The following is a 22,442-nucleotide window of genomic DNA, read 5'->3' as shown; positions in this document are numbered from 1 at the left end:
ATTATAAAATAATTAATATCCCCTTAAAGCCATTTTCGGTGCTAAGGTATAAAAAGTAATATAGGAACAGTAATATGTAAAATAAATTAACACGTATTTGCGTAAATAAATATACATTGTAGTTTTTAAAAAAGATTATCAATTTTATTTCAACATGTACATGTATTATTATTATGAAAGATATTCTTGTGTGGTAAAATAGAAAATTCCGACCTACCAAAGAAGTTACCTTCTGTGCTCCTTTTAATTAAGTAAGATGGTTTTGATTATCACAAAAAAGTGTAATGCTTAAAAGGGTCCATATGCACATATTTGTATATACACATATACGTATATATATATATATATATATATACGTATATATAGGTATATATATTGATATAGTTTCTTCATACATTTTTGGCACTGTACGCACCCTCAAGCGAATTCCTCTTGCGTTCGAATGTATATTTAGGGCAACAGAAAAAGAGGAGTTACCATTTTAAGTAATCCCAATATATATCATCTACGCCCGTACCCAACTACGTAACCTTTTACATTTTAAAGTATTTTTATTTTTTATAATTATAAAAAGGTATAAATATAATATAAGCAAATAAATGAAAATTCTCTTTTCTTATCAAACTGGCACTGCAAAAAATAGTTGCAGTTTTTATCAAAAGGGAAAATTCTTTTGTAATTGTCTTTCATCATATTAATGAGAAATAAAGCCGCTTTATTCTTAAGTAGGTAAATGAAACATGGAAGAGTTTGCCTTAACTCCTGTACCTGAACTGTGCAATCGGCCATTAAATAGAAAATTGCTAAGTATAAAAATGTAAAAAAAAAAAAAAAGAAAGAAAGAAAGAAAGAGAGAAAGAGCGTAATAATGAAAGAATGGAATAATGAAAGAAATAAATAATGAAAGAATGCAATAATGAATGAAATAACGAATGAAATAACGAATGAAATAACGAATGAAATAACGAATGAAAGAATGAAAGAAAGAAAAGTTAAAATAAGTTAAAGTAGGACAATAGAAAAGAATAATAGAATAATAGAAAAATAAAAAAAAAAAAATGAAAAGAAAAACCTTCGTTTGCTTATCTCTACATACCTTTCTATCGATCCTGTTAAGGCAATAATACAAATTTATTGAATGTTCATTTCAAGCAATTTAATGATTCAAAATGTTACGTCCATATACACACCTACTGTGTATATGTGCTGCTTCCTTTAAGCATACAATTCTAAATGCACGAGCATCAAATATGCACATAGAATATACATAAATACGTATGTACAAACATATATATATATATATATACATACGCAATATGCAGCTTAACACGCGGGTAACTCTCTTTTAACTTTATTTTTTTCCCTTTTAAGACAAAAAGCTGTACGATGTAAGAGGGTACATCATACCAGAGTTGACGGAGAACGACTATAAAGGATGTAGTGGGAAAATGTGCGTTATCGGAGGAAGTGAAATATATAGCGGAGCTCCGTTTTTAGCTGCCATGAGTACATTAAAATTAGGGGCAGACTTGTGCTTTGTTATAACAGCGAAAGAGAATAGTATTCCTTTAAAATGCTATAGCCCTGAATTAATTGTATACCCTTACTTATATAACAAGAAATCGGGCATAATAAATATCGAACACAGCGATTTAAAAAATTGTACTGAATATTTAATGAATAGAATTGATTGCTGTGTTATTGGCCCAGGTCTAGGTACCATTGATGAAATAAGTAAAGAATGTCTGCTTTTTATTATAAAAAAATTTATACAAAAAAATATATTTTTAATTTTGGATGCTGATATAATAGAATTTATTATTATAAATAAGGATATATTTAGTCAAATTAAAAATTATGAACAGTGCATATTTACACCAAATAAAAATGAATTCAGAAAAATGCTTTCCCATTTAACTGATCACAAAAATATAAATTTCGAGCAACTCAGTTGTAATCAAATTATTTCTTTTGCTCATGAAATAATACAGATATTTAATGGACCAAAAATATTAGTTAAAGGTTTTCATGACATATTTATTTCGAAAAGTTTTTATTTCGTTTCATTTATTAAAAACCCTTCTTTAAAAAGGTTGGGGGGGCTTGGCGATATAATGGTATGCGCAGTTGCTTCATACGTATCGTCCCCTCCGATTTTAACCTTATGCACACATGCACACCCACACATACATATATGCGTAAATATATATGTATGTATATGTATACATATTCATATATGCATATACATATATACCTACATGCATTTACATATCAGTACACACATATATATATATATATATATATATATATAGTGACTATGTGTGTGCATTTGCGATATTACGTAATCACTCAAACGTGCTGACATGTACATATAAAATTAAGTTTTTGTATATATTTGCATTTATATCTATACAATCGCATTGCCTGTTCATGCATTTTTTTTTTTTTTTTTTTTTTCCCCTAATTTCAGACTGGATTATTGGCTGTTTTTCATGCCTGGGGATCAAAAAAAAAAAATAAATTATCACCCATACTTAGCGAAGTTTTTAATATTGACACGGTGGGCAGTTACAATGAATGCTTAGATGCGCTTTCCGCTTTTAATGCGAGTTATTTTCTCAAAGTTTTGTGCAAAGACGGTTTCAATAAATACCATAGGGGGGCATTAGCTTCTGATATTATGAACAGTATACCTCACCACTTTTACAATATCTACAGTTAGGAAAATGGGAATAGTCTCTTCATTTCACCCGTACGTGTGTATACAAGTATAAGTGTGCTTGGGTGTATGTGAATGAAAGGAGTGTAAAGCGGTATGGCGTCAATTACAAAATTAACGTTTTTTAACTGCGCGAATGTACTTACTAATTTTAAACGTGAGATTGTATTTACAAATTATTTTGATAACTTTTAAAAGTCGAAGTTTTCTTTTTTTTGTGGATATATTATAAACACTTTTAAAGTTACATTTTGCTACTTCGCTTCCGTACTTTTTTTTTTTTTTAAAATCAAACTTAATAAAAATAGATCAATTTTGCAAAATGAACATTAAAAAATTTTAAAACGACAGCCAATAAAATTATGAACTTTAAAACAAAACGGAAAATTCGAAGGAATACAAAGTACAAAATATGAAAAAAACAGAAGAAAAAAAAAATTTTAAAAAAACAAGTTTATATATATGTATATATTATTATGTGCACACCTGTAATGGGATTAAAAAATGTTCTTCCAACTAAATCACATACGACAAAAAAAAAATGAGGGAAAAATGAAAATATGCAAAGAACGATGAAAAATGGCAAAAAAAAATGAAAAAAAAAAAAAAAAAAAAACCAATGAAAAAAGCAAAGAAAAATAAATAAAAACAAGACCAATGAAAAAAAGGAAAGAAAAATAATTCTACGAACATTCATCCCCCACAAATATCTAATCACACCGCTCATTTTCCTTCTTTCAAAATGCTTCAAATTACAAGGAGTTAATACCGCTCCGACGAATGTTCGATTCTGAATCTCTGTTCTTCTAATTGACGATGTGAAAATTCATCAAGTCCTCGTAGGCAAAGGACTGCTGGTTGAGAGTCTCCTCATTCTCTTTGTCTTTATACCATTTAGGGAAAGTGTAATGCTCATATATTGTAGAACTATGTTCAGCTGATCTGGTCATTGATATGTAATATCCCTTGGAAATTACTTCAATTGAACCACCAATTGGTATTGTTTGAAATCGAATAGACAAATTCAATAGCAACTTTTTCCAGCATTTTGGTAATTTCTTGGAATTTTTTAAAATTAAAGCTCTCTTATATCGATTATATGTTGATGTGTATAATTTCCTTTGTTGATACATATGCTTAACATAATTTTTATCAATGTCACTATAAAATAAATTTAAATTATTTGAAAAAAGGGAATGAAAACTATCCGTATATTCATGTAAATCTACATTACTTGGAGGATAAAAATATTCTTTTAAATCTTCCAAATCATCTTCATTATCATTTTCTTCTTCTCTATCACTTTTAATAAAGTATTTTTTCATAATTTCCATTTTTCTTCTTTCAAAGGGTAAATTAAAATTTCTTAAGGTATACAAACCAACACCTAACAAAGCAGCTTCTAAATCATCTCTTGGTTGCATAAACTCTTCAGCTGATAAGCGAAAAGTTCCCCAATGAACACCTATAGCTGTTTCAGCCCTTATATCTCTCCATATCTTTACAGACTCCCATGGATGTACATGATGATATTTTAACGTATTATTTGGTTCATATGCTCCAATTGCAATAGCAGCTAAATGAAAAGGTCCATGCAACCTTCCAATTTTTTTAAATTCTTCAAAATCTTCCTTTAAATATGCTGTATCACCAGAAAAATAAAATCGATGTTTTGGTCCTTTTAATATTAATGATCCCCATAGAGTTTGATTAAGATCACTATGATTATCTTCTCTTCCTGACCAATGTAATGTAGGTGCATAAATAATTTTATATTTAAAAACTTCTTTTTCTTGTTCTTGTTTTTTACTTTTCCATATACCATCTTTACAATGAAATTGCTTATGCGATATCCAACAAGATATCCATCTTTCATCCCCCCATGATAATTCAAAAATGTTAGCTGCCTTACAACCCTCTTGAAGAAAAAAGTTAGCTGTTCCTTCAGGGACATACCACATAACATGCTTAAACTTTTTTAATTTACATAAAATTCGTACATCTTCTTCCATTATATGATCATTATGATTATGTGAAACAAATACTGCATGTAAATCATCAGGTAAATTTGATATGTTACATGGGGATCTTGATATTCTTTCACCTAGTCCTCCCATAATTTTTATATTAATCCAATTTATTAAAGATCTAGTTATACCTTTAAGACTTAACAATTCAATTTTAAAAACAGGATCAACTAATATTTTGAATCCATCTACTACAACTAAACCTGTTGCATGACCCAACCAAGTATAATGGACACCATAAAAATTTGGTTCATTCTGTTCATTCCTTTTATAAAAATGTGTATATATATCTGGTCTTTGAACAAACCAAGGAGATAAAACAGGCATATCTTTTTTTAAAATTACTTTATCCACTTTTTGTGCTTTCCTATGATTCTTAAACCATGTAAATAAAAAACCATAAAAACGTGCGTTTTCAATGATCTTCTCTACATCATCTTGAGTTATTACATCCCACGGATAAATATATTCCTTGTCAATTTTTATAGCTTTCGTTAAGCTATGCGGTGATATAGCTTCTTTTAAAAAACTCCTAAAGTATACATAACATTCTGTAGATAATGTTCTTTGATGTAATGAATAATTTATATTTGTCTGTCTCAAATATTTTACATTCTCTGAATATACACTTAAGAAATTATTATCAACTCTTTCACTTCCAGCTACCTTTTTTAAATGTATTGTATTATGTCTTTTTTCATTCGGTACATAAATGAATTCCTCAGCCTCAAAAGGAAAATCTTCTTCATCTGAGTTGTTCCAAAAATACCGCTTAAAGTGTTTACCCACTACACTATGTATAATGCTTATACCGCTTCCATTTCCATTGGTGGGTTCATTCTTACGGACACTTCTACATTCCTCACTCTTCCTGTAAAACCTCCTCTGTACAATATAAAAAATGAATAGGAAAATAATAAAGGATAAAATGCCCTCCCCACAACTTTCATTATTCCATATATTCTTATTTATAAAAAATAAGAAACAATTTTTTTTTTTTTTTTTTTTTTTCTTCGTATATCTTTTTTTAAAACCCTCCTCCGCGTTCTCCACCAAAGTGCAGTCATACTTTTCCTTCTCCTGCTCCAACTCTTTCCGCACTAAATTGATATTACATTTTCCCTTCTTATTCTCCTCCTCATTTACATTCCTCCTTTGTTTTATCCCTTCATCCTCTACGTTCCTTTCAACCATCTTTTCCTCTTACCACGAGAACGATACCTTGATATATTATATATAGCATGTTTCGTGCTGTAGCACATTTGCGCGTATTTTCAAATACGTGTGTAGAGTTGGGCATATGTGTGGTCCACAATGCGGTGTGTGTATCATACACGGACGAGCAGTTGTGTAAGCGTGCAGTCGTATAGCCACATAAACAGGCAGACGTATAGACGTATGGATGCACGAGCGTATAAGCGTATGCATATATTTTTACACCCCTACACACACATATGTGTTGACATATAAATGTGCAAACTAGTAATTGCTAATTCAGCCACCTACATAAGCAGACTTGTATATATGGCGGTCCAATGTGCATTTGTACATAGTAATCTCCATATGTGTAAACACTCACAAATGGGTGGTCATTCACATATGGGTAGACGCTCACATACATGTAGACATTAATATATATGTCGACGCGCACATATACATATATATATATTAACCTTCATACAAATACTCGTTAATTATTCACAAAAGTACTATACAAAATTTTCTGGAATGATTTTTTTTTTGTTTTTCTCTCCCCTAACCTTTTAGCTATATTTACCTGTCTTCCACATTTTAAAAATAAAATTCAAATTTAATTTCAAATTATATTTTTTACTTTATTTTATTTCTTTTTTTTTTTTTTTTTTATTGCTTTATCTTAATTATATCTTCGAAAAAGTGCCATAATCTTGTGCATTTTTTTTCTAGCTGCAATCGGATGGTGGACACTGATATATGTTTTTGCATATACATACACATCTACGTATGTATATACATATCACACCCGAACACATATATAAATATATATATATATATATATATATACGTATATTGTGTATGTATGTATATATGTACTTATACTGTGTATATTTATATACATGTACATGCGTGTATATACGTTATTAACACATGTGCAAACGTCGTGCTTCCCAAAATTTGTTAATGAAGGCAAAAAGAATAATCAAATTTTAATTTGTCAATTTACCTTAACACTTTTTAAAATAATAAGAGTTTTCTTTTATTACAAAATTTTTATTAATTTTAAATTATATATTATTAATTTATTTTATTTTACTCATTTTATTTATTTTTCTTCATTTTTATTATAGCCAGTTTAACTTTTTCCTCTTTACAAAAATCGAAATTTCATGACTTATCCGGTTGTATATGCAGTTCAAATAATAAAAAATAAATAAAAATAAAAATAAAAATAAAAATAAAATATAGCATAACAATACAGTACAGTACATAATAACACGTTATATTGCGTTAAAGTGTACTGCGTTAAAATATATTACGATGAGCTATATTACGATGAGATATATTACGCTGAAATATATTCCGTTAAATAATATTAAGTCAATGTAGTCAAAAAATATTAAGTCAATGTAGTCAAAAAATATTAAGTCAATGTAGTCAAAAAATATTAAGTCAATGTAGTCAAAAAATATTAAGTCAATGTAGTCAAAAAATATTAAATCAATATAGTCAAAAAATATTAAGTCAATATAGTCAAAAAATATTAAGTCAATATAGTCAAAAAATATTAAGTCAATATTGTCAAATAATATTACACCAAATAATATTTCATAAAATTCTAATGTGTCAAATTGCTTTAAAATTACTACTTTAATAACTGCAAAAAATATTGTCCTTTGGGTAACAGTGGAATAATAAACCATTTTAGAAAAAAAAAAAAAAAAAAAAAAAAAAAAAAGCTTGTGTATACATTATAAATTAATTCTTTCATAAATACATCAACCTATATAGTTCAAGAAGTCCAATTCATTGTTTATGTTTCTATTTAGCAGTGATGTTTATTTATATATGTACACTTAAGAGATATGTTATCCCTTTTTTTACTACTTTTTTATTTATTTATTTATTTATTCTTTTTTTTTTTTTTTTTTTATTGGTACGTTAATATGCAGAAAAATTGTACAAGAAGGTATAATATAATTACATAGTAACTATCTCGATCGAATAAACATATTCTACTGCTATTCTCATTCTGCTTTACGGAAAGCATTTAAATTTATGAGCACGTGAATACAATGAGCCACTTTGCATAATTACTGTTCAACTTTTTAGCATAATTGTATTGGTCATTAAACATTTGATTATTTCTTTAAAATCTCAGTTGAGACCATCATTGTTCTGATATGTAAAAAAAGTAGGGGGGTCGCACCGCATACGAACAGCCATACTTACACACATATATATATATATATATATATATATATATATATACATATGTATGTATAAGTGTGTAAATGTATTAATATATACATTTATTAATATATACATTTATTAACATGTACATGTATTAATATGTACATGTATTAATATGTACATGTATTAATATGTACATGTATTAATATGTACATGTGTGAACGTGTGTATATACGAATGTACGTACTTATGTATGTATTTTTTTTTTTTTTTCCACGCACTCTTATCGTTGCCCCCGAACAGAATTGTAGTAACTCTCTAAGTCCTTTACTTCTTTTTCATAATTTAATTCAACTATTGTTAGAAGCCGTCTTTCGATATGTTCTATTTTTTCATTGTACAATTTTATTTTATTTCTAAGTTTACTTTTGTCGCTTTCTAGAACTGCAAATTTGTTCGCTGGATGGAATGGCATGAAGTTGAATGAGCACACGATAAACATGAAAGTGAAGGTAAATAGTGAAAAGTGAAAAACGGTATATGTTATGTGGTATTCTAAATGAAAAGGATAAAGAGAAGAATGGAGAGGAAAGATTAGTCATATGAGTCGTAGCAGCACATGGTCAGGAGTATATAATTACTGTATACGTTTGCTGTTTTACACGCAGCACACACAAATATATGAATACCTATCTACAGTTACGCATTTAATTTGCATGCACGAATAGTACTAACCTTCAATCTGTTCGTCAATACTTGCATATATGCCAAGTATATTTTTTTCTTCAAAAAGTATTATACATTTGAATATATTTAATATTTCATCATTTTCACAAAAGTAATTAAGATATTTTGTAAAATTGTTCGTCAATATTTTGAAAATTTCATATATCATATATCTCTCATTCTGCATGAAAAAAAAAATGAAAAGAAAAAATTAACGCATGAACAGGTCAGCACATTGGAAACGTGCAAAAGTGGGGATAGGGAGAGAGAGAGAGAGAGAGAGAGAGAGAGAAAAAAAAAAAAAAAAAAAAAAAAAAGCAAGACTCTTCTGCCTGCAATGCGTACATGAACATGTACATGGTGAATTGCGTATGATTGTAAATATTATATGTACTTATGCAACAGTGTATATGTGGGTGAATTTATGCATATGCAATTATGTCCAACTGTAAACAGTGAATTACTAATAAATGTAACTAACGTTATACTCCTCAGGGGCATCTAAACTTGGTAGGTCAGTTCCCTCCTCCGTCGCTTGTACTACTCTCCAATATTCAAATAAAATAGTAAATATTAGTTTGTTTTTCCGTACATGCCATTTTAACGTATCTGAGAAGTCTTTTCTTTCGAGCCATCGTAACAGGAGGTTTAATATCTTCATTGGGTCGAAATAAAAGAGAAAAAAAATATAAAATAATAATTACAAAATAAAATATAAAAAAACATTCATGTTAAAATTAAAGATTATTCAGAAGTTATGGAAAAAGGAATCAGGTTCATATTCTCCTGTTCGCCTTTTAAAAAAAAAAGAAAAAAAAAGCAAAAAAACGCAAAAAAAATTGTAAGCCCCAAAGCATCATAATGACCATACCGATGTCTTAACGCGAAGGGTACTTCCCCTACAGACCTTCATCAGGTCTACAAATGAATCGTTTTGAACGAACTTTTTAAAATCGTACAAATTACATAAAAATGATATATTTAAAAATTGCAAAAATAGTAAATAATATAATTCATTTTGAAGTAAAAAAGACTTCTCTGTTAATTCTTTTAATATAACGTAGTTAACAAACGGGACAAGAAAATCTTTTTCCTTTATCTCTAAATTTAATTTTATGTATATATATATTATTCCAAAATAATATATCTTTAATGAATTCATTCCTTCTCTCTCTTTTAAATCTTCAGAATTTCTTATTTTGTCCAATTGATAAATTTTATTTTCTACTTGTAAGATGAATTCTTTATTAAAATATTCCTTGCACACTTGTTCGTTATGAACACTCATGTAAAATATTATTTCAAAAAATTTTACGTATAAATAGTTGTTATATTCATCTCCCCTTTCTTTGACCTTATCCATTTCGGCTATCACTCTTACAAGTACATTTTTGTGGTTCAAAAGTTCAGAGTAGTAACTGCTGCTTACCCCGATGACCAGGTCCATACACAGTAAGTGCAGCATTTTTTTCTCTCCTTGGGTCCAAAAATTAAACGAAAAAAAAGGGGAAATTAAAATAAGCAAATATGCAAATGAATACGTGAAAATGGTATTAATAGAGAACAAATGTGCTAGCAAATACGTTTATAAATGTGCAAAAAGACGAATAAATAGGAACAAATCAGGTGAAAAAAAGAGCAAGACCCAGGGACGTGCAAATGTCCATAATACACACTGCAAACATGCAGAGCTTCACAATTGCCTAATGTTCTACCACATTAATCTAATACCTGGAAGGACATAACTATTGTGAACCAAAAAATTTAATGATAAATTTAAAATGCTCCTTATGAGAAGCTCCTCCCTTTGTTCGTTTATTTCCTTTTTTTCCCTTTCAATAGAATATATATCTGATTCACTTTTTCCAATTTTACTCACCCTTAGACTAAGGATAACGTCCAAAATTCTTTTTAAAACGCAAAATAAAATGCAAAGGAAGTCATAAAAAAGATCTCCTTTATCCTTTATAACGTTGCATATTTTATCAGCTTTAATTAGACACTCTACGCAATCAACTATTTTATTTGTATTCTCGAAAAAGGATATGTAAAGATCCTGCGTAGGCTGCTCCTTTTGCTGCTTTTTCCTTTCCTCTTGCTTCTGCTCATAACGTGTTAAGTGTTCATTCCCAGAAGCAGTCAGTAACGAATCAATGATGTTACTTCTTCCTTCTATTAGATAAGCAAACAATTTCAACAAATTAACACAAGTAAAGTCGAAAATACCCTTTTTTACGTGGTTGTATATTTTTTCTACAATGTTGTTAAGTAGTACTACTTCATCATTGTTTATTAAAAATTTCATATTTTTTCCATTTCTTGAGATAAGATTTATTAGTATTTGAAGTATTAAATAATAGTTCTTTGTAATTACATTACTACTTATAAGTGGAGAAGTAAACTCTTTCAAAATTCTACATTTTATAACGTCTTTGTCGAATTCTTTATGACCCGTTAATAAAAGAAAGCAATATATAATGACCATGTCAGCTATTTCATTATTTGAATAAAAATTATTTAACGTCTCCAAAATATTACCTTCTGATATGATTTGACAATAAAATTTCGCACAGTAGTTAGATCTTATCATCCTGGAAAGAAAAATGAGAATATTGAAATGTTCGAGGGTGGAGAGAGATAGTCACAAACATACGTGCATACATACGTGCATACATACGTGCATACATACGTGCATACATACGTGCATACATACGTGCATACATACGTGCATACATACGTGCATACATACGTGCATACATACGTGCATACATACGTGCATACATACATACATACATTGGTGTGTACGAATTTATTTATTTATTTTTATTTTTTTCTTTTTCTTTTTCTTTGATTAATCTGAGGAAACTACCCCTTCCTTTCACTTTCTTACATGTAGAAGTACAAGTTATATGCAAAAAAAACAAAATATATATATATATATATATATATAACTGCATTTATAATTACTTTAACGCGTTCAGTAAAAAAAGGCGCAAGTAATTCACTACGGCCCTAATTATATGGTGAGGTCTGCTTTCCCTTCCCTTCAAATATACACTTAAGTCGAAAATAGAAAGGAAGTATTGTCTGACATTATCAGTGTATGAAGACGTATCATCATTTACTTTTGCATTTATGAAAGAACTAGACGCATTTTCAAAATTTATCAACAGTAAGTCTTCAAAAAATGAATTTTTACCCTCTTTAAACTTGTTTATTACTAATTTTAAAAAATTTTTTAAATTTTCTATTTCCTTAATTGTAAATGATTTACATGTTTTATAAAAATTTAAAATAAAACTAATTATTTTTTTTTGTTCATCAGCCGATATATTTTCAACATCCTCTTTTCCAATAAGCTTGCATATATGTTCTATACTTACTTCATTAGCAGTAAAGTTTGCATTTACAATCATCTTATTAGTATTAAATTATTTGCTAATAAAAATAAATCATACTTAGGGGTGTGGTAGGGGTGTACATGTACGTACATACATATTCCTCTCATTAATATATTTGAAAGTGTAAAGTATGGTCAATTCTATTTTATCATCTTGGAATCTTTTAAAGGGTACATTTCGGTAAAGTAAGGAAGTGTGCATTTTTTTTTTTTTTTTTTTTTTTTTTGTATTTCCCTTATTTTCCTTTCTAAAAAAAAAAAAAAAAAAAAATACATAAAAAAAAAAAAAAAAAGTAAATAAAATAAAATAAATTTAAAGTAAAGAAAAAAAAAAAAAAAAAAAAAGAGAGATAGAAATACAGATAAAGATAGAAGAGAAAGAACTTCTTAAACAATAAAACAAACACAGAAGATGCCAAACATAAACATTATAACCTTAGCAGTATCTATACCTCATCGCATACCTTCAGCGCTAGTATAGTCTATCCCCGAAAAACGCGCAATGAGCTTCTTTAAACAGTGCATAAGTGGATGTACCCTTTTTTCCTAAAAAAAAGAAGGAAAAATAATATTTCTTTCTTTTCTTTTTTTTTTTTTTTTTTTTTTCTGTCTTTGACTTCCTCACCTGCTTCCTTCCCCCCTTCATAGTGTAAACAAATCAACAAAATGAAAATAAGACACACGATTCAAGTCGATAAACTTTTACGTTTTATATCCAGATAAAATTAATAGCAGCAGTACTAACATTAACAAAAAGATGGGAACATTTAGTGAGCCCACCTGTGAATGTACAGAAGGAGCATCTCAAATCAGAGGAACTCCATCGAGCAAAACGTTGACTAATACATTGAATGATACGTTGACTAATACATTGAATGATACGTTGACTAATACATTGAAAGATACGTTGACTAATACATTGAATGATACGTTGACTAATACATTGAATGATATGTTAACTAATACATTGACTGATACGTTTACTGACGCGTTGAGCAGCGAATTCGCTATTCGTGAAAACGAGGGGTGGGGAATACCCTGTAAAGACACTCATAACAGTAACAAATTACCTACCACTGAACGTATAAAAACAAACGAAATTACAACTACAATTTGTATAAATTCTAAAAAGGAAGACGAAAAGGGAAAAGAAAAAAATTTACATATAAAAAAAAATAGTATAGATTTTGACAATTTTAATCAAAGTATATTCAGTATAAATCTCAATGAGAGAAATGAGGAAGAGAAAAATAAAAAAAATGGTAAGGACGATTATCAGAGAACAGATAACATCGATAATGAAAGGAGTAACTATACGGACGGAAATGATGTGGAAGAGGACCCAGGAGAAAGTCATCCTGACAGTTATAGCATTCATGGTACACTTGTTACACATAACGAACATATCAAGCTTACCAAACGGGGAGAGTCTGGCAAATCTGGCGAATCTGGAAAATCTGGAAAATCTGGAGAACCTGACGAACCTGACGAACCTGACCAAAATGACTGTTATGCGATAAAAAGGAAAAAAGGAAAAGAAGCCCACCACTTGGACGACCACAGCGAGGACTCCTCGGGGTATCTCCTCGATGATGTAAGTAATATTTTAAAAAAAAAAAGCAACGAAAAAATGGAGAAGAAAAATAGGTCTACCTATATTTTTCAACACAAAAAAAGAATAAAAGACAGGAAAACGCAAAAACAAAAAGGAAAAAAGAATAATCCTTTAAAACCAAATTTTTTAAAAATAAATAAGACATCAAAAGATAATATTAAAAGAGCTAGTGTAGCTACTATAATGTTGGAAAACTTTTCTAATAGCGAAATGGACTATAGCAGTGGTTTTTCATGTGATTCTGAGAGGATTAACTCGAATGAATACTAGGAATCCTTTTTTTTTTTTTTTTTTTTTTGCACCTCCTTGTCTATATGACAAATTTAAAAAAAAAGAAAAATGGGCACATATTAAGCTTATAATATAATGGACATAATAATTATTTTGTTATATAAGACTCATTTCTTTTATTAATAAATTTTTTCTTTTTACATTCATAATGCATACATGTAACTTTACCATGTTAATGTAGTCAATTTTTTTTTTTTTTTTTTTTTTTACATTTATGTAGTCACTTTAAATGTAGGTATAAAGGGAAAATGCAAAAAAAAAAAAAAAAATGAAATAAAATAAAACGAAACAAAGCGAAACAAAACAAAATAAAATAAAATAAACCTTCTTTTTGTTAATTATCTTTTACATAATAATGACTTCTATGAAGATTGATACCATACTGAGCTCATGGGTGAGCAGTAATTTACTTCTGCTTCAGTACTCACTACGCCTAAACGCCTAACTCAAAGGATGTTAGCGAGTTAGAGAAGCAATATAAATATGTATATGCGTTCATGTATATGTGTTCATGTTTATGCGTTCATGTATATGCGTTCATGTTTATGCGTTCATGTATATGCGTTCATGTATATGCGTTCATGTATATTCGTTCATGTATATGCGTTCATGTATATGCGTCTATGAATATGTGTTTATGTGTGCATCTGCATGTATGCATGTATGCATGTACGCATGTACGCATATATGCATTGTGGCTACTCCTCTAGCTTGCATAGAGTCACTCTTACTACAAGCGAATTCCTCCGATACAAGTTGAAGATCATTCTGCTTTGTTTTTTTTTTCTTTATCATATTATCTTTTTATCCCTGTTACCTCTGACAAGGTTCACGAACGTAACTTTTCACTTTGGAGTAAAATATTTGCATGCATCTTTTTTCTCAATTCCTAAGAAGTAGGCGCATTCACGCGTACATACGAATGAGTGCACATGTGGGATAAAAATAAATATACACATACATGTACATACGTACATATATACATATATACGTATACATATATATATACATATATATGTGTGTGTACCAGTTCGCACTCTCATTTCTCCTCCTCAGCATTTAGCCAGTAGGCACGGAAAAAATGTGCGTCTAGCGACGAACTTCCGGGTGTGCGTGAAATGGTTCTGCATAATTGGAGAAATAAATCGTGTCTTCAAATAATTTCAATACATAGGTTTTTCATTTTATTTTATTTTTTTTTTTTTTTATTGTTATATTGTTTTTTTTTTTTCTAAGTAAAAATAAAAACATGACCTGAAAGAAGTGCAAAATGAAAAATTTAAGTAACGTATACCTATACAAAAATAATAAATTAGAGTTGATAAAAGAATTAGAAAATGTATTCATAAAAAAGGTGCATACATGTAATAATAGCCTAAATGTGGTATTAAACAGAAATAATGATAGCACGTACAGTACATTAATTCGGTTAGACGATGCAGCTGATGGCTCTGCTGCTACTAGTACAAGGAGTTACGTAAACATTTCATCGAATGACACTTACGATTTTAACTTTATGACTAGGAATTTAATTTTGTATTCTTTTTACAAAAATGAAGCAGTGAATGAAAATTGTCAAGGTCTAAATGAAGAAAAATTCCATAACGAAAGCAATGTGTCCCATACTACTAACAGCACAGTTGGCAGATATACAAAAAATCATAGCGCACAAGACAGTAAAAATTTTAATAGGATACTATTTACGAGAAATTTAAAAAAACAAAAGGACTTTTTTATCAACGAAAAGAATAAGGTATGGAAGTACAAATTAGATGACAACCAAATGGAGGAAGAAACACGTATAAAGAGTATACCAATAAATTTTGAAAAAATATTTTTTTGCTCTTCACAGTTTTATGCAATTAACGAAGAGAAACAAGTTTTTAGATGGGACACGGATGAGACACATAAATATGATATAATTCATGACTATAATTCGAGATTTGTTAGCTATATACATTTTTCTGATAAGGTAAAAATTGAAAATATATCATGTGGACAAAGTCATGCTCTTTTTTTATCAAAAAATAAAAACTGCTACGCTTTTGGAAGAAACGATAACTATCAAGTATGTCAAGAAAAAAAAATTTTTTATAACACTCCAATTTTAATTTTATTAAATAAAGAAAAACGAAAAAAAGTTAAGTACATATCTGCTGGACATTCTCACAATTTAATTTCAACTTATCAAAATGAAATATATGGCTGGGGCAATAACATGCACAGTCAGCTATGTTCAGGCGACAATTTTGTAAAATGTCCCACGTTAATTTTAAACCAAAATATATGGACAGACTTTATCAAAAAAACATCACAATCCAAAAAAAAAAAGAGACATCTGTTGCGTAAGGAAAAGCATAAAGCGCACACAGGTGATGCGACATATAGTGGGACATATAATGCAGAATACTGTGTGGCATGTAGTAGTACAAATCAAGGGTGTTGTGCTTATGTAAAAAGCAAACGGGAAGATTACAGGAGCGGAGAGAGCTACGAGGGCGATCAAAATAGTAGCATAAGTAGCAAAGAAAGGTCATCACTAAACGTAGAATGGGAAAAATTAAAACGAATTAACGAAAATTATTTCCAGTTAAGAAAATTTAAAAATAAAAACAAATTCGAAATAGGAAAACTTTGCTGCGGTTTTTCCTTTTCCTGCATACTTTTAAAAAATAAAAATTGCTATATCGTGGGCAAAAATAATTGCCATGAAGACGGTAATGTAATAAAAATACCTAAAAAAATAAATAAAGGAAAAAAAATTGATGACGTATTTTGCAATTTTTTTCACATCATCGTTATAGATCATCTTAAAATTAAAAAAATATGTCCAACGATAATACATCCTAACATGGAAAATTCCATTATGCTCTTCTTCAATTTCAAAGTTAAAAATGAACTAAATGTTAAAATATTATTAACGGACAATAATTTTATGAACAAAAGTAAGAAAAAAAAAAAAAAAAAAAAAAATAGCCAAATTGTTCACCCTCAAAAGGGGAATATTGACCAAAATACGGAACAATTAATTTATGAACAAACTAGCCATTCGAGCTCTAATATCGAGGATGAAGAGAGAGACAAAAAAGAAAAAAAAAATACGCCTACAGACATTTTTTTTCATTTTAACTACCATAATGACATTGAAGTGATACCACATTTTAACCCTTCCTCTTCATTTGATGTCTGTCCCATAATGTTCTATAAAAAAAAAGCAGAATATTCTATATCATGTCAAATTAACAGAAATATAATAAATAAAAGACTATTTCTGACATTATATAATTCAGATTTTTCTATAAAATATAATCACAGCATCATTTTGTCAAATTATGAAGGAAAGGTACGAAATATTTTTCCTAATAATTTTGCTTTAATGCAGAATATCAAATTGAAAATTAAAATAAATAAAGCACCTATTCATGTAAAATCTGATTATATATACGTTTTATACCATTTTACCGATGATAACAAAAATTACCTGTACATGTTCAGTAAAGGACGATTAAATAAAAAAAGAACTTATATTTACACTAAAATGTCTTTCGTTAAAAGTGCCAATGGCTGTAAAAGTAGTAATAAGCACAACTGCGACAATGGAAATAACGATGCTTTGTGTTATCATCTCTCTTGTGCAAGTTTGAATGATAAGGAGAACTCTCCATCCACCATACATAAATTTACAAAATGTAATGTACACTACTCTTTCGGTTATAACTTTTATAAAAATTATTTCCCTATTACCATTATAAAACCTGACATACTAAACATTACACCAAATATTATCAGCACGCGGGAGAACAATGTTATTATTAACATAAACATGTTGTACCTTTCAAAAAAATTTCCATTTATTCATGTTATTTTATATAATCCTCATCTACAATTAATAAACAAAAAGGCCTACTACAATTCGGACAATAATAATTATTTTTTTTCCACCCCCTTAATTCCGATTACGCTCTTTAAAAAAAGTCAACTAGGTAGGTCCTTGCACTTAGAGAAAAAAAAAAAATAATACATATACATATATATATATATATATATATATATCTATATCTATATATATATATATATATACGTATGTACATTGTGCAAATCCCCGCTCCCGCGAACAACGCATGTGTACATGTATATATATGCCTATGTACTCATTACCATGGGCGTAGTTATAATGACAAAAAAGCAAAATAAGAAAAAATAATATGAACGAGAATTAAAAGCAGTTATAGCTACCCAGATGAATTGCAGTACCCATAGTGTTCATCAGTATTAAACATCTTTGTATATCTATCATCATTTATATATATTCTTAACAATTTGCAGATTTCATAATATTTAATGTATTTGCTTCGTATAATAACATTGAATATAGCCGAGGCGAAATTCTGCTAACGGTTTCAAATATATAAGATTTTAGCGATAAAGGTGAAAAAATGCTTAAAAGAAAAGAAGGAAACAAGAATGCCCAGCAAAAAAAAAAAAAAAAAAAAAAAAATATAAACAAATAAATAAAATAAAGTTAGCAAAAGTGGCAAACCATTCATACAACTAATATCCATGTGACTACATCAATTCTCAAGTTCCTTTCCAAAAAATGCATAAACCACACAGATAACTGAGCACGACCATATTTACATACATAATACATACGTACGACTTTACGGATGTCTTTAAAAGTGAAAGATATGACCCCTTGAGCAAGTGTTCCTATACCACATTATTAATTTAAATTTATACATTATCACATTATATTATTTATTTTTTTTTCATTAAATTTTACAACTATAAATAAATGGTAAAAGTATTCATTAAAAAAATAATGGAATTACAACACATAATTTCAATATGAATATCAGTATAAAACTATTTTTGTATTTATCCATAAGTATACTTTGATAATAATTATTTATATTTACACAACATACATTATTAATTTAAATCTGTATAATACGGGAAAAAAAAAAAATAAAATAAAAAGTACATAGTAAGGAGTAAAAAAAGGTAAAAAATCTAAAATGTTAAATAAGAAATGAAAAAAATTACAAAAAATAAATAAATTTATAAAGATATATTTTTTTAAATTATATATATATATATATATACACGCATATTCATAAAACACACTTTCAAAAAGACAAAAGAATTAATCCTATTTTTCCTCATTATACTAATGTATGTATTTTTCACCCCCTGTTGCTTTTATATCTACAACAACAAAAAAAAAAAAAGGAAATATTATTTAAAATAAAATATGTTTGCATGAAATATCTACATAAACATGCGTATGTGTGTGAACATACGAGTCGTACATATATATGCACATGCATATATAACATACCTCTTCTATTTCCAATTTCCTCACATTATTCATGTCTTCTTGTGCTTCTTCGTCAGATTCGTCGTCTAAAAATTCCACGCCATTCTGTCCATCATCGTCAAAAATATCCGTTTCGTTTATTTTAGCTGTTTCTGGTAATTCTCCATGTTGTTTCAGACTTCTTGCCTCATCAGGGGTATATCTACATATATGGACATTTAAAATAAAATACGGTTAAAAAAATATATGCTCTTACATACCGCAGAAAATATTTACATTTACACTTTAACATGCACATGTGCAGACATACATGTATTGTTCATAATTTTATCTTCTATGAGAAAAATAATTTTCAGATATGTATGGTTACTTCGCTATAACATCTGCTTTGCTATCTTGATAATCTCTCAAGGACACTAAAATGATATCACCCGAATTTATCCAAACTCTCTTTCTCATTTTTCCCCTAAAAAAAATGAAAAAAATTAGTAACTAGTCCCCATACTTTTGCATACCCCCAAAATATAAACACAAATGTTCACATATATATATATATATATTCAAATAAGAGAATATTCACTCACATGTACCTTCTCACACATGTATTTTCCCACACATATATATATATATATATATTTTTTTTTTTTTTTTTTTTTCCTCCCCTTTTGGACAAACCTAATGTGACATAATCGTTTAACTCCATCAAAACAATGGGCTTCTAATCTTCCATTTCCCAACATCCTCAAAACTTGAGCATATTCTACAAAATAAAAAATAAAAAAAATTAAGAAAAAGCATTACTTCATTTATCCACTAAAAAAATACATGACCTGTACATATTTACATGTGCATACACTCATTAGACAAAGGGTTGCATTTTCACAGGGCAATTAATGAACAAATGTAAAAATTTTTCCATATGTAAATGTACACATATATATATATATATATATATATATATATATATATATATATATATACATTCGCACATGTATTACTTTTATATTTTTTTAAAAGTAAATTTAATAAGTATTATATCATGTGCACGTTACCTTGGTCTTCTTCTTTGTATAATAATTCTCTTTTTTCCCCTTCGTTGTCATTTTTTCCTCTCCTCCTATTTTTTCCTCCCTTACCTGTTCATATTTATTTCAGTGTTCATAAAAAAAAAAAAAAAAAAAAAAAATTAATGTGACGCGAAGTCAATTAAATTGAATTATGGGGAATTAAACTGAATTAAGCAGCATTAAATTGGAGCTATTTTTTAAAAATTATTAATGTATATACGTATACATTAACATATAAATATAAGTATATATATATGCATATGTACATGTATATATATATATATATATATATATATATATATATATATATATATATATATATATATATATATATGGATGGATACTATTCATCCATCCTATGTTAACAAGCAAAGCAGCTTCATGGACAGATAAACAAATATAACACGGAAAAATTGTCAGGAAACTTAAACATTTAATATAAGATACATTATTATGCAAAAATGTTGTTTTAACTTTAACCTTTGTTTTTTGGCATCTTTTTATATAATTACATAAAAGACAGTTATTATTATAATAATTATAAAAAAAAAAAAAAATAATTAATTCTACAACTATGCACGGAAATAATCTTTGCTCTTCTTTGTTTTTAAGCACATAAAAAAAAAAAAACAAATTTTTTTTTTTTTTTTCTGTACTTTGTGTAATACTACTATATTTTGTTATAATTTTTAAATTATGATTATTCACTAATTAAATGTAAACGTTTTACGATATAAAAGATTAATGGAAAATTTGTAACTGAGTAATTATTAGATGCTACAGGAACTTACAAAAAATTGTTGTTTCTCTTGTGTGATACATTTATCATACTCATATACGATAACTATATTACATACTTAGTAACAAAACACATGTGCTTGTTTCCAAAGAGTAGTTAGCAAATTACGCTTCATTAATTAAATGGAAATTAAGTAAATTGTTTTTTCTATCTCCTATTATTCCTATTCTTTACAGGTTTGTGAATTCATGTTAAATGCTCATAAAAAATTTTTTCTTTTCGTATTAATAATTATGGAGTAAAAAACATGATGGAATTTTAACATGTGGTATTTAAGTAGGTATAAAAAAAAAAAAAATAGCCCTCTAATGTGCTATTCATTTATACATTTTCTTTAAAACGTAAAGCAATATATGTGGATAAATGCGTACATATGTGTATTATATATATATATGTAAACATGTATGTATTTATATATAAAAATATGTACAAATGTAAACGTATGTATATGCATAATATATTATTATTTGTATGTAAATATTGTATTATACATATATATTAAGCGTGTTTATTAATTTAGAGTACTTTTTTTAAATCCAATACAATGCAGTTATAAAAAGGCAAAAAAACAATACAGAAAAAAAAAATAGTTGATAAAATGTACGTAATGAACTTTATGAACAAAAATATTCCGTTAAAAATGTAGTCATGTATGGATGCACAATTTGTCAAGATTACCACATAAATGATAGTTTTTTTGTGTTCATTTGTTCATTTATTTGTATGTTTTTCTGTATTTATTTGTTCGTTTGTTTATTTTTTTTTTTTTTTTTGGCTTCGTAATACAGTATAAAAATGTATATATAATTATATTACGGGAATAGGTGCATACCATCCTTGAGTATCTTTTTTCATATGCGCTGCTTTTTTTTTTTTTTTTTAATACGTGATAACAATAAAACAAGGTGATTTTTACCATTTGAACAATGCTATATGAAATAGATATATATATATAGATATATATATAGATATATATATAGATATATATATAGATATATATACAGATATATATATAAATATATATATTAGTCGTAAAAATAAGCTGAAGGAGGAATAAATTTGTTTATGTATTTGCATAAAATTATTAT

General features: G+C 27.9%; 6 protein-coding genes across 6 annotated transcripts; 3 read left to right on the top strand and 3 right to left on the bottom strand.

Moving 5' to 3' along the window:
- Window positions 1–1,169: 1,169 nt before the first annotated feature.
- PmUG01_09053000 (carbohydrate kinase, putative) lies at window positions 1,170–2,722 on the top strand (the record flags this gene model as incomplete). The annotated part of the gene is made up of 3 exons (XM_029005240.1): window positions 1,170–1,197; window positions 1,372–2,117; window positions 2,471–2,722. The coding sequence occupies 3 exons, from the start codon at window positions 1,170–1,172 to the stop codon at window positions 2,720–2,722; spliced, it is 1,026 nt and encodes a 341-aa protein (XP_028861850.1).
- An 803-nt stretch (window positions 2,723–3,525) lies between these two features.
- Window positions 3,526–5,940, bottom strand: PmUG01_09052900 (conserved Plasmodium protein, unknown function; the record flags this gene model as incomplete). Its single annotated transcript, XM_029005239.1, has 1 exon — window positions 3,526–5,940. One exon carries the CDS (start codon window positions 5,938–5,940, stop codon window positions 3,526–3,528), a length of 2,415 nt encoding a protein of 804 aa, XP_028861849.1.
- A 2,479-nt stretch (window positions 5,941–8,419) lies between these two features.
- Window positions 8,420–12,278, bottom strand: PmUG01_09052800 (conserved Plasmodium protein, unknown function; the record flags this gene model as incomplete). The annotated part of the gene is made up of 6 exons (XM_029005238.1): window positions 8,420–8,580; window positions 8,872–9,043; window positions 9,344–9,517; window positions 9,734–10,338; window positions 10,594–11,453; window positions 11,830–12,278. The coding sequence occupies 6 exons, from the start codon at window positions 12,276–12,278 to the stop codon at window positions 8,420–8,422; spliced, it is 2,421 nt and encodes an 806-aa protein (XP_028861848.1).
- A 741-nt stretch (window positions 12,279–13,019) lies between these two features.
- PmUG01_09052700 (conserved Plasmodium protein, unknown function) lies at window positions 13,020–14,147 on the top strand (the record flags this gene model as incomplete). Its single annotated transcript, XM_029005237.1, has 1 exon — window positions 13,020–14,147. One exon carries the CDS (start codon window positions 13,020–13,022, stop codon window positions 14,145–14,147), a length of 1,128 nt encoding a protein of 375 aa, XP_028861847.1.
- Window positions 14,148–15,438: 1,291 nt separating this feature from the next.
- PmUG01_09052600 (conserved Plasmodium protein, unknown function) lies at window positions 15,439–18,580 on the top strand (the record flags this gene model as incomplete). The annotated part of the gene is made up of 2 exons (XM_029005236.1): window positions 15,439–18,151; window positions 18,495–18,580. The coding sequence occupies 2 exons, from the start codon at window positions 15,439–15,441 to the stop codon at window positions 18,578–18,580; spliced, it is 2,799 nt and encodes a 932-aa protein (XP_028861846.1).
- Window positions 18,581–19,105: 525 nt separating this feature from the next.
- Window positions 19,106–21,051, bottom strand: PmUG01_09052500 (translation initiation factor eIF-1A, putative; the record flags this gene model as incomplete). Its single annotated transcript, XM_029005235.1, has 6 exons — window positions 19,106–19,111; window positions 19,510–19,690; window positions 19,859–19,954; window positions 20,164–20,248; window positions 20,541–20,624; window positions 21,036–21,051. The coding sequence occupies 6 exons, from the start codon at window positions 21,049–21,051 to the stop codon at window positions 19,106–19,108; spliced, it is 468 nt and encodes a 155-aa protein (XP_028861845.1).
- Window positions 21,052–22,442: the final 1,391 nt, after the last annotated feature.

This window comes from Plasmodium malariae (assembly GCF_900090045.1).
Source record: "Plasmodium malariae genome assembly, chromosome: 9".
NCBI classification, from domain to species: domain Eukaryota; phylum Apicomplexa; class Aconoidasida; order Haemosporida; family Plasmodiidae; genus Plasmodium; species Plasmodium malariae.
Note: the sequence above shows the minus strand (reverse complement) of the source record. Positions and strands in the feature narration are given on the sequence as shown.